This window comes from Chiroxiphia lanceolata, chromosome 15 (assembly GCF_009829145.1).
Source record: "Chiroxiphia lanceolata isolate bChiLan1 chromosome 15, bChiLan1.pri, whole genome shotgun sequence".
Classification (NCBI taxonomy): domain Eukaryota; kingdom Metazoa; phylum Chordata; class Aves; order Passeriformes; family Pipridae; genus Chiroxiphia; species Chiroxiphia lanceolata.
The window spans coordinates 10,904,654-10,916,302 of NC_045651.1; the positions used below are offsets into that span (position 1 = coordinate 10,904,654).

Sequence of the window (11,649 nt, forward strand, 5' to 3'; positions counted from 1 at the left end):
ACTGAGCCCCCCAGGCAGGTGGGCTGATGGCCACACAACACCATGACCTCTCTGGAACACGTTTATTGCCAGACACTGAACACATCATCACCAAAGCAGCTGCCTGAGTCCCGCTCCAGCCCTGCTGCACCCTGTGAGCCCGCTCACAAGTCCGTGGTGGTGAAGGTGGTGTTGATGTACACTGCTTCGGTGGGCTCCTTCAGGTTCAGGGCAGCCACCAACACCTCCTTATCAGTGGGGTCTGTTGGCCGCACTTTGACCTGCTGCAGGAGGAGAGCATGGTCAGAGGGGATGGGGGACAGAGAGCGGGGAGAGGGACGCTTGGCCTTCCCAGGAGCTGAGGGCTGTCAGGGGGATGCAGAGAAAGGGACACAAGGGGTCCATGAGCCTGGAGGCCACAGCAGAGAGAAGGGGATGCAGGTTGCTCTTGTCAGGCCTCCCTGCTGAGCCTGGCAGCTCTTTGCACACCTACCTTGACCTCAAAGTCATCATCCGCAGGTGCATTTACTGTGTTTTCATCCAGGGAATTCATGCTGTGGAGAGTGGAGGGTGGGGGGTAGAAGAGGACCCAGGCACTGGAGAAGTGGGGGTTTAGGATGATGGCCCTCTGGCCTTTGGGACTTGGCAACAGAGCTCACCTGGTCACAGAGATGGAGTCCTCATGGAAGCCCAGGTCATGTGAGGGATCAAGTGGGTGGTTCAGTATGGGGTTGGCCCTGGTCAGGGATGGGTGGCAGGTGAGTGCTGTCCCATGGGGCTCTGGGGCTTTGAGGCCAGCTCGGGCCAGCTGTGTCCCCCAGGCAGGGAGGGGTGTGACAGCAAGCCATGCAGGCTCCTGGGTGTGGGGACATGCCTGGGCTCTTCCCTCCTGCTACAAGGAGCCCCCCACTCACCCCTCTGCATTGTACTGGTTGGTCCCAGGAATGCCGGCTCCCTGCTGTGCTGTGGCAGGATTGAACGTGGTGGCCACCTTCAGAGCCTTCATCGCACTCAGCTTCCTCTTGTAGCTGCAAAGCCCAGGGATGGGGTAGGTGAGGGGTAGGGGGGAGCTGGGCCATGGGATGGGGTGGGCAGGAGCAGGATGGAGGGTAGGGATGGGTCTGGGGGTGCCGGTGAGGATGGGGGTGGTGGAGGGAGGCAGGAGGAGATGCAGGCAGTGCGGTACCTCCTGGTGGTGAGAACCAAGACGAGGGTCATGATGAGTATGAAGATGAGCAGGAATGCTGCCAACCCTGCGATGATGCCGATCAGCTCCGTCTCCCTGGTGGGGTTTGTCACCTCCCCGGGGCCCTGGCACAGAGCAGGGGTGAGGGCACAGTCCCAGGCAGTGGAACCCCACTTCTAGCCCCACCTGGGGTTGGTGCCCTCTCCCCATGCCCCTTGCCCAACCCCACTCACGATAACAGCAAGGCCCAGTTTCACCAGCTCAGCCAAGCCCAGTGGGTCGGACTGAATGAGTCTGCCAAGGAAAGCGGAGGGATGAGCAGCTGGGCCGGGCCAGGCATGTGGCAGTGCCTGTGCAAAGCCCCCGGCACTCACATGCTCAGCTGATTGATATCCAGGGCAGTGCCATTGCTGTACACGAAGTACGCCTCCATCACTGACTTGGCTTCCACCCTGCAGGATCACAGAGATGGGGGAGTGGAGTGCCAGGGTGCAGGGCATGGTGCCCTACCCCAGGGTGACCCCCCAAATGCCACCACCGTGTCTTTTTCCCCACCACCACTCACCTGGTGTCACGGGTGCTCTCCATGGTTCGGATTGCTACCACATAAACTGCTGCTTTGGTCACGCTGGTCAGGGCCCTAGGAACAGGAGACATAGGGGGAAGCTGGGCCAGGTGGCCTGATGTTCCACTTGCGGGCATGGGAAGCAGCTGGACCCCCTGCAGCCCCCTCCTCTGGTGGGAACCTGCCTGCCCCATCCCCTTCACAGTCCGTGAAGCTGGGAGACACAACCAGTGGGCCCTGGCCTGAATATCCATGAATATCCATGTTCCCCGCTGCACAGCCGTGCACCCCCGGCCCCAGCCTGGCACCCCTTACAATTTGATACTTTCGGAGTTACTCTGGACTTCTTCCACCGTTGACACGAACTGGAGGCGAACGCGGTAGGAATTGTCCACTGTGAAGATCTGTGTGTGGAGAGCGGGGGTGAGCGGGGCTGGGCAGGGCGCAGGGTGTCCCAGGGTGTGAGGGGGTGAACTCACATTCAGCACAGTCTGTGCTGAGTGCACCGGTGCCTCGCTGTCCCGAGCCTCCACCGTCACCTGGTACCGCCCCTTCAGCGACTCATCGAGGTTGCTGGCCACCCTGTGAGGACAGGGACATCAGCAATCCCGCTGGGCTGCACAGGTTGTCCTTGTGATGGCACTGCTATCCTTCAAGCTCCATCCTGCCTCCATCTCCAGGGCAGGACCCCAGGATGGCTTTGTCCCCTTTCCAGCCTGTGCTGGCCCTGCAGCAGGCAGGAGCTGAGTCACATCCCCCCACCCGAGCCCAGACCCATGGCCTCACTTGATGCTCCCAATGTAAACCCCCTGGTCGAGTGTTGGCTCCACCATGAAGAGGTTTTCAAAGGGCCGGCTGACCCCGTTGTCCTCCAAGAGTACCACACTGACAATTGAGAAGGTGATGGCTCCCCCCAGCCCTGTGTCAGCGTCTGTGGCCTGCAGGGACAGAGCGTGGCAGGAGCACGGGTGGGAATGGCCACCACCTGCCCCCAGTGGGGATAGGTAAGCAAAGCTCAACAGACTGACAGACACACATGCAGGCAGCTCCTCACCTTCACGGTAGCCACTTGCAGGCCCACGGGGGAGATTTCAGGAACAACCACTGCGAGGGACAGACAGAGGGATGGTGCAATCATGCTGGTGTGAAGCCAGACTTGCTGCAGACCCCGTGCCCACACAGGCCCGGGGCTCCAAGCACTCCCCAGTACCCTCGGCCCCACAGCCTTCACGGAAAACACTGAGTAATCCCAGCCTGGTCCCTGCACCGTTCACAGCCCTGCCCCAGGCTGGGGGAAGATCCTTGCTGCCAGTGAGTGTGGCAGAGCACGTGTGGGTGCAGTGAATAGCCCATGAAATGAACCACCCCTGACTGCTCACCAAAGGTCTCCGAGGTGGCCTGGAAGACCGGTGTGTTGTCATTCACATCAGCAATGAGGATCCTCAGTGTTTCTGCAAATGTCCCAAAAGCAGAGCTCCAATCACCAACAGCCCTGCAGCACCCTCCTCTGCTTTCCTCAGGAGCCCTTAACTCCCAGCAGGCTCAGGTTCCTGCAGCAGGGATCAAGAGAGCTGGGGACACCCTCCCCCATCACCAAACTGTCCAGCTCCTGTCCTCCCCACAGCTTCTCCTGGGAGGTGGGAGAGGCAGGTCCCACCACCCACCATTCCTAGTGGTGGTGGAAGGAGCAGGGAAGGGGGCCCTACCGTTCTGGCTGTAGCGGTTGCCCTTCTCAGTGTACAGGTCCTCAGCCCGCAGTGTGAGCAGGACTCTGTCACACACCTCGTAATCGATGTCCGAGCTGTTCACCAGCAGCGAGCCGTTGGGTGCCAGCACAAACCAGTCCCTGCACACATCCCCAGCACTGCTGTCACCCTTGAAGCAGGCGACTGCCAGCCCCTCGAAGACCAGTGAGTGGTTGGTGTCTGGGTCGGAGGCACTCAGCGTGTGGACCACACCCTGCTGCGTCCCGTTCTCGGTCACGGTCACATCCTGTAGTGAGTCTGGCAGGACGGTGGGGGGCTCGTCATTGACATCTAGGATGTGGACCACCACCGAGACGTTGGCCTTGTCTCCTACGTTGTCTGCAGCCGTGTTCTCTGCCACTACTTCCAAGGAGAAGAACTTCTGCTGCAAGGTGTCATAGTCCAGGGGCACGTCAGGGTCTACGGACAGATCGCCGCTGTAGTTCCCTGGCCCCAGGCGGGATGAGCGGATCAAGAAGTTGCTGGAGCCACTGGTCCTCTGAAGTAGGAACGAAATGCGGGAATTGATCTCTGTCCGGTCGGCATCTGTGGCATTCACCTCACCCACGGAGGACCCTGAAGGTGGAGACAGACACTCAGTGGGCAGCAGGCACTGACTCAGGGCCACCACTGGTCCCACAAGCCTGGCCATACAACTTTTACCTGGAGAGTCTTCAAAGACTGAGAACTCATAGGACTGGTTGAGGAACATGGGAACGTTGTCATTCAGGTCCTGCAGGAAAAAAAGCCTGGTTGTAGCCCTTCCAGGAAACATAGTTCCCAACAGCAGGCTGGGGACAGGAGTGTAGGCACCTGCCCACCCACAGGCAGGAGCTACACAAGCCCTCTACTGCCTCCCTGCATCAACTATTCACTCTTCCCGCACAGAAAGCCTGGGGACACAGTGCCTCTGCCCTGCCCATCCGTCTCAGTTCCAAGCCCCAGCCTGCCCCAGCATGTCCCCGCTTGTGCCCAGGGCTCACCCCCACAGTGATGGTGACGTTCACTGAGGTGCTCTGCTGCGGCTCACCGTGGTCATACACCTCCACCGTTACCACCATCTGTCCCCGCTCATCTTCCACAGCCTCGCGGTCCAGCGGCTCCTTGCTGTGCATCTCACCTGTGTCTGCATCGATGGTAAAGTTGTTGCTGAACGGTCCTGGCAAGATCTTGAAGCCCAATTCGCTGTTGGGGTTCCCAGGCTCATCGTTGTCAATGGCCTGAAAAGGTCACCGGTTGGAATGGGGTTCTTGGACACCTTGGGGACAGTCCCTCCTCCTCTCCGACAGCCATGTCAGCCCCTCCACCTCTACTGATAAATACCTGGATCTGTGTACTGATGTTCTGCCCCTCTTCCACTGAGATGAAGTAGGAGCCGATGATAACGGGCACCATGTCATTGACATCCAGCAAGGTGATCTCCAGCACCGTAGTGCCCACCTGGCCGCCCCCATCCCTGGCCTGGAGGGTGGCGTAGTAGACAGAGCGAGTCTCCCGGTCCAGCAAGTTCCCGTCCTTCACCAGCAGTGTCCCAGTCGTGGTGTCCACCGTGAAGACTTTAAGGCTATGGCATACACAGGGCCATCACTGGGGCTCAGGCCTGAAGCCCCCTCGCCAGGACGATGCCCCAGTCATGGCTGGCTGTGCCCTTACGTACATGTCGTCCGGGAGCAGCCGATAGGTGATCTGACCCCACACACCGCTGTCTGGATCGTAGGCCTAAAAGACAGAAGACTGACTGACCATTTGGTCAATCTGTTTCAGCTCCCAGAGGAGTGATGAGTCTGAGACAACGACTGCTGGCAGTGAGTACCCCAAAAATGCGGCCCTGATAGGCAAGAGGTCCCACACCCCGTGTGCCTGCTGGCACTGACTCCTTCCTGTGTGCATGGAGAGACCAGTGCCCTCAGTGCAAGCTGCACTAGAATTGCCCAGGGCCCTGCTTTGGGGCTGTAAGCTGTGCCTGCTCCCTGCCCAGCTGCTGACCGTGATGGTTGAGATGATGGTGCCTTCAGGGCTGTTCTCCATCACGCTCAGGTTGTAGAGGCTCTGGGGGAACTCAGGGATGTGATCATTGCTGTCAATAAGGTCGATGGTCACGGTGGCCGTGGAGCAGCAGTCTGTGGGGTTCCCCGTGTCATTAGCAATGATCTGCAGGATTGAGAAGGGACTGTGTCTCACATGGGTCCCCAAACATTACAGAGAGACCTGTCACACTCCAGTCCAGCTGCCCCGCACCAAACAAGCTGCCAGGGCAGAGCCATGTTCTGCTTTGGCTCCTGAACCCTGCAGGAGAAGGGCTGTGTCCGCTCTGTGCCCTGGCATTTGCAGGGAGCAGGAACTACCTCCATGACAAGCCAGATCTACAAGTCCCACCTGAACCACCATGACATGGCTTATCTCGTAGTCCACTAAGGATGGGTCATGCACCAGGATCTGGACCTCCCCTGTGCCCACGATCATTTCAGGGGACACATCGAAGGCGCTGGCATTTGGACCCTGCAGGCTCAGCTTAAAACTGCTGTTGATGCCCTGCCAGGGAGAGACAGGAGTGAGGGTGGGTGGTGCAGCCAGGACAGACACCTGCACCCTGGCCCAGCCCCATGGACAGGGTCCTACCTTATCTGGGTCATGGGCAACAATGCTGAGGTTGGACACAGGCAGCCTGGTGGAGGAGTGCTCTATGATGCTGCCTCTGAAGTTGTCCTGGACACTGGCAGAGAAGTTGCAGCTGGAGAGGGAGCAGTTGTAGAACTGGGGCTTGTTGTCATTGATATCAGTCACTGTGACTGTCACCAGGGTACTGGTCTCGGCCACATTGCCGTAGATGTTCAGGTTCTTCTCACGTGCCTGGGCAAGAGGAGAGAGTGGGTTGAAGGGGCCCAGGGAAAGGATGGGTTTCCCCTTGCTGCCTCCTACTTACCATGACTTCCAGCAGCACTTCCTCACTTGGCAGCTGCTCCCGGTCCAGGGGCTCACTCACAGTGATGGTGCCCGTTGTGGCATTGATAGCAAAGGGGACGCTGGAATCTAGGACAAGGGGACAGCAGGAACCAGTGGTAGCCACTTGGAAAGGCAGGCGTGGCCCTCTCTCTCTGACAGCAGGGCAGACTGGCAGCACCTGGGTGCCCAGAACCCGTCTCCTTGTTGCCTGACCACCCCTCCTGCCCATCCCACCTTGCCACTGCTCATCACCTGCCCATCCCATCATGCCCCATCACTCACTGGGGATGCTGTAGAAGATTTCATCATTCACCCCTGTGTCTCTGTCCAAGGCGGTGACGGTCAGCACAATGGTGCCCTGTGGGGACATGGCCATCAGGGCAGGACCTATGACATCTCCAGCTGCCCCCATGCCTGGTGGCCCAGACCCCTAAGGGTGTCAGAGCCCCCAGGGAGGGCCAGGGGCAGAGACATGACATTGGGGCAGGCAGGCTCCTGACCAGGGGGCAGTTCTCAGGCACAGAGCCTGAGTAGGGCTCGTTGAGGAACCGCGGGTCCAGGTTGGGCACGTCTTCAATGGTCAGGGACAGATAGGTGAAGCTCTGCTGGACGATCCAATTGTTGTGCAGCAATCCCCCGCCATCCTGGGGAGCAGAGCACCTGTAAGTCCCAAAGCCCCCTTACCTGGCAGCCCTGTACCCCTGGCCCAGCTGGTCCCCACCTCAGCACGAATCTTGATCTGGTAGAAGGTGTTCTTGGCATAGTCCAGTGAACCATTGAGCACCACACTCCCATGGGGCAGGATGTAGAAGAGCTGGCGATTCTCCGTGCTGTCTGGGATCACCTGGGCAGGGCACATCACCCTGTGTCACCAAGGCAGGGAGCAGAGGTGCACCAGCAGAGATGGGGGCTCAACCTCCATACTTCTGCCAGGCTTGACCCCCTACCACCTGGCTCATCCCCAGCCTGCAAATTCAGCACCTTGCACTGGTTGTCCAGTGGGTGCAGAGCCAGACACAACCTGGTCCTAACCTGAGACCCTCCTGCTCTGCCAGGGACATGGGGCTGCCCTGGCTAGGTCCCCCAACACCTCAGCCCCAAGGGGGTGGCCCAGGGGTGGCCCAGCAGTGAGGTTTGGGTCTGGCATGCCCTACCCCCAGTGCACTGTGCTCACCTCCTCGATGCTGTAGCTGACTCTGGAGGCGTTCCCAGTGTCGCTGTCATTGGCAAACACGTTGTAGATGATGCTGTGCAGTGTTGAGTTCTGGGCACACAAGGGAGTGATGGTGAGAGAGCAGGGGGAGTGATGCTGGGCCCAGTCCCTGCCAGCCCTGCTCTGGGGTGCTCTGACCCAACAGGGCTGCAGGCATGCCCAGTGCCGTGGGACACACACGGACAAGATGCTGCCCTTGCTCAAGCTGGGCAGAGGCTGGATCCCCCTGCCACCCTCCTTGGGGCTCCTTGGGAGCAGGGGCTGCACCCCAGTCCTGGAGCTGACGGACAGGGCCAGACTCAGCCCCACACCCCATCTGCACCCTGATCCAATGTCACCCTGTCCTGGGATGAGAGTCAGCTCGGGCACACCCTGATTGGAAGCTGCAAGGGCAGAGTCCCAGCCATGTGTCATGCCTCAGGGTGACACAGAAGCACCCAGAGGGAATTGCCCCAGCATGGAGCACTCCCAGGTGCCGGCTGCACCATCGCCCCACGCCCAGGCACACCATCACCAAACGCCCAGGTGTGGGGTCACAGGGTTCCTGGTGCACTGTTACGCCCAGGTGTGGGGTCACACAGCTCCCAGCACACTGTTGTCCCACTGCTGGCACTCCCATCCCACAGGAGCCACCCAGCACCCCTGCCCTACTGCCCATGGGAGCCAGGAGGTCCCAGGAAGGTACCTCGGGGATGAAGGCGTTATACGGCACGTTCCAGAAGACTGGGGCATTGTCATTACGGTCCTCCACGATGATGGGGAGTATTTGGGAGACCTACCGGGTATCAGAGAGGACATAGGATGGGTATGGGAGATGGTGGCCAGCAGAGCTTCATGCAGTTCTGGCACCCCATGCGCACCCTGGCTCTGAAGCCAGTCAGCATCACCCACCCACTTCTAGTCCCCTTCCCACTGAGCCTTGTCCATGGCCCTGTTGAGACCCTGCTCCCCTCCCACTGCAGAGACTTAGCCCATGCCCCAGCACTCACCTCATTATTTACACCATCAGACACTGTGGCAGTGATGGTGAGCCTGGCCTGGAGCTGAGGGGACACAAGGCAGGAGTCGGTCAAGGTCAGGTGAAGCTCAGTCCCTGGACGGCTGAGCCCCAACCTCTGTGTGGGATGCTCCTCCCAGACAACTCTCCCCCCAGGAGCTGGGTTTCGGGGCCAGGGAGTGACACGGTACTGCCATGAGCAGCTCTCCCACAGGATTCATGGCTCTGCCCTCTGTCCCCGTCACCCCAGACCCCCAGTCAGGCAGGGACATCTGTCCCATCTCTGCCCACACCTCGCGGTCCAGGTAGTTCCTCAGCGTCACATTGCCTGAACTGGGATCGACAGAGAAGTAGAAGGAATCTGTCCCTCTGATTCCATAGGTGAGGATGTCGTCCTTGTCTAGGTCATAAGCCTTCAGCTGGAAAGCAAACTGGCCTGGGGGCACAGGCAGTGTCAGTTCCTGTCTGAGGAACCCCCCGGCCGCTCCTCCTGCAATCCAGGGCCTTCCTGAGACTGCCCCTACTCACCCAACTCCAGGTCCTCAGGCACATAAACAAGGCTCATGTTGAAGATGGGGACTGTGTTGCCTGAAACTACAAGGAGTAGGAGCTCTGCCAGCAGCCCCACATCTGGCAGCACCTACTTATCTTCAGCCCCAGCTCCTGGCCATGGTTTGGGTCTCCAGGGAAGGCAGGGGAACCCACCACCCCTCATCTCCTTGTGCTCCTCCCACACCTCCAGACCACACTTGACTTCCAGCTGCAGCTCCCATGCTGGATGCTCTCCCCAATGCCCAGCCCTGCCCTCTCCCAGGGCAACAAAGTTACACTTGGTTCTCCAGTGGGGTGAACAGCTGTTTTGGGGTCCCAGCTGCCCTCAGGGAATTCAGAAGGAATGTTGGGGGCTGAAAGCAGCTCCATGACCCCCTGCCCACCCATGCCAGATGCCAAGAAGAGTCCTTACCTGTTGCCAGGAGGAAGGGGAGCAGTACCAGCGAGTGCCATGCCATCCTGCCAGGAATCCTGTGGGCACACAACAGAGAACAAGCGGCTGAGGGCTGCCCCCCGAAATCCCTCCTGGGGAGCAGCCATTGGGGCAGGAGGGGTGTTGGTGGGGACAGTCCCTCTGCTGAGCTGGGCTGGTGAGCAAGCACCAGGCTCCATCCCACACCCCTGGGCAGAGGCTCCCTGGGGACATGGAATGGGGGTGCAGGATTGACCTCCAAGTACTGGGGACCGTGAGTGCGCCTGGGGACTCCAGGAGCCTCCTGGCTGGAGGCTCCATTGCTCACGCCCAACGTGGCTGCCCCAAGCAGTGCTGGGAGTCTGAGAGCAACCCGTGGCACCACTGTGGGGTCTCCCTCCTTGTGCCATGGGCTGTGGGCAGCCCTACAGCCGACAGACATGCCCCCCACCCCCCCGCAATGGGCCGTGGTGCCCGTAGGGGCTGGGGCTGTCATCCCTTACCTGTGGCCCTGTCGCTGGGGATGCTGCCTCTGCACTTGCATCCTGACGCCACCAGACCTTTGCCTCCTGCAGTAAACACATTCGCCAATCATTAACTGCAATTAAGGGGTGAGAAATCCCTCTCTCATCTTCCTTATTCCTTGTGGTCATCCTGCCGTTCCCAGTCAGCCCAGCCCCATGCTCAATCCCCATCACCAGCCCCCCAGGTCCCCATACTGGGTGATGTCCCTCAGGATTCAGACACCTCAACCTTTGCCCACGGGACTCTGGCTCCCAGAAAGGGTGCAGAGCCTGCATGGATGCAGAGGGATCCCAAAGCACACCAGGAGACCAAAGAGAGGCTGTGGAAATGCCCTGCATGCCCATGTCCCTGGGCTGGGGACACCAGGGTCCCACCAGGACAAGGGGTGGGCACCAAACCTGTGGTGTGGCCACTGGGGCAGGTGCCTGGGGCCCTCTGCACCCCCCTGCCACCCACTCCCCTCCCCAGGGGCTTGGCCAAGCCTCCCTGACCTACTTCAGACCTGCTGGGGACAAGGACAGATTGTCCAGCTCTGCTCAGGCAGAAGATGGCTGGGAGGTGGTGCGGGGGGGCACGGCCAGCCCTGGGCCTGCTGGACCCCTGCCTCCATGGCCCTGGGCCCCTTTACCCCTATTCCCTGGGGAACCCACAGGGTCTGGATGCTGAAGAAGCTCTGGGGTCGCCCCAGACACTCAGCCTGCTCTGAGGTCCCCATATCACCCCACACCTGGGTCAGGGAGCCCTTAGAGAAGAGGCTCCCTGGGACCAGGGACCAGACTGTGACACCACCCCCAGCGAACCTCTCCAGAGCTGGTCCAGCATTGCCCCAGGCCCTTCAAAGGTTGCCCCAGAACACCCCCACAGACTCCCCACCCCCAGGGCTAGCCCAGAATGCCCCTTCTGAGACCCCCGGGGCTGGTTCTGGACACCCCTCTGAAAACCGACCCTGGCTGCCCCGGGACACTTCTGTATCTCCCAGGGCTGTCCCGGGACATCTACAACTTCCTGAAAGGAGGTCATAGCCAGGTGGGGAGCGGCCTTTTCTCCGAGACAACCAGTGACAGGATGAGAAGACATAGTCTCAAGCTGCGCCAGGGAAGGTTTAGGTTGGACACTAGGAGGAATTTTTCCACAGAAAGGGTGATTAGACATTGGAATGCGCTGCCCAGGGAGGTGGTAGAGTCACCATCCCTGGAGGTGTTCTAGGAATGACTGAACGTGGCACTCAGCGCCCTGGTCTAGTTGACACGGTGGTGTTCGGTCATAGGTTGGACTCGATGATCTCAGAGGTCTTTTCCAACCTAATTGACTCAGCGATTCTGTGATTTCTGTGATCTTCTCCAGCACCACCCGGGCTTGCGTGAGTTGCGCTGCCACTCAGAGCATTACGGCCGGATCGCCCCGGCACGCGGTTTCATTGGCGCCGCTCTTGGGCGCAGTACGGCAGGAGGCGGCGGGCGCGCCCATCGGCGCGGCGCGGGGGGGGGGGGGGCGGCGTGGCGCGGCCGGTTCCATCGGCGCGACGAGCGCGG

The 11,649-nt window shown here is 60.2% G+C and overlaps 1 protein-coding gene across 1 annotated transcript; it reads right to left on the minus strand.

Annotated features, from left to right (window-relative positions):
* Nucleotides 1-44: 44 nt before the first annotated feature.
* CDHR2 (cadherin related family member 2) lies at nucleotides 45-11,457 on the minus strand. Its single transcript, XM_032703306.1, has 33 exons — nucleotides 11,419-11,457; nucleotides 10,096-10,161; nucleotides 9,593-9,651; nucleotides 9,157-9,222; nucleotides 8,922-9,064; nucleotides 8,621-8,674; nucleotides 8,317-8,406; nucleotides 7,593-7,682; nucleotides 7,140-7,262; nucleotides 6,919-7,062; nucleotides 6,701-6,776; nucleotides 6,399-6,505; nucleotides 6,095-6,325; nucleotides 5,852-6,007; nucleotides 5,462-5,626; nucleotides 5,133-5,194; nucleotides 4,799-5,039; nucleotides 4,459-4,695; nucleotides 4,139-4,208; nucleotides 3,437-4,051; nucleotides 3,110-3,181; nucleotides 2,785-2,834; nucleotides 2,517-2,668; nucleotides 2,210-2,312; nucleotides 2,046-2,134; nucleotides 1,731-1,805; nucleotides 1,540-1,617; nucleotides 1,399-1,459; nucleotides 1,166-1,290; nucleotides 894-1,007; nucleotides 639-716; nucleotides 473-533; nucleotides 45-263 (listed from the first exon to the last, which is right to left on the minus strand). The coding sequence occupies exons 2-33, from the start codon at nucleotides 10,134-10,136 to the stop codon at nucleotides 144-146; spliced, it is 3,948 nt and encodes a 1,315-aa protein (XP_032559197.1). The 5' UTR covers nucleotides 10,137-10,161; nucleotides 11,419-11,457; the 3' UTR covers nucleotides 45-143.
* Between the last annotated feature and the right edge of the window lie 192 nt (nucleotides 11,458-11,649).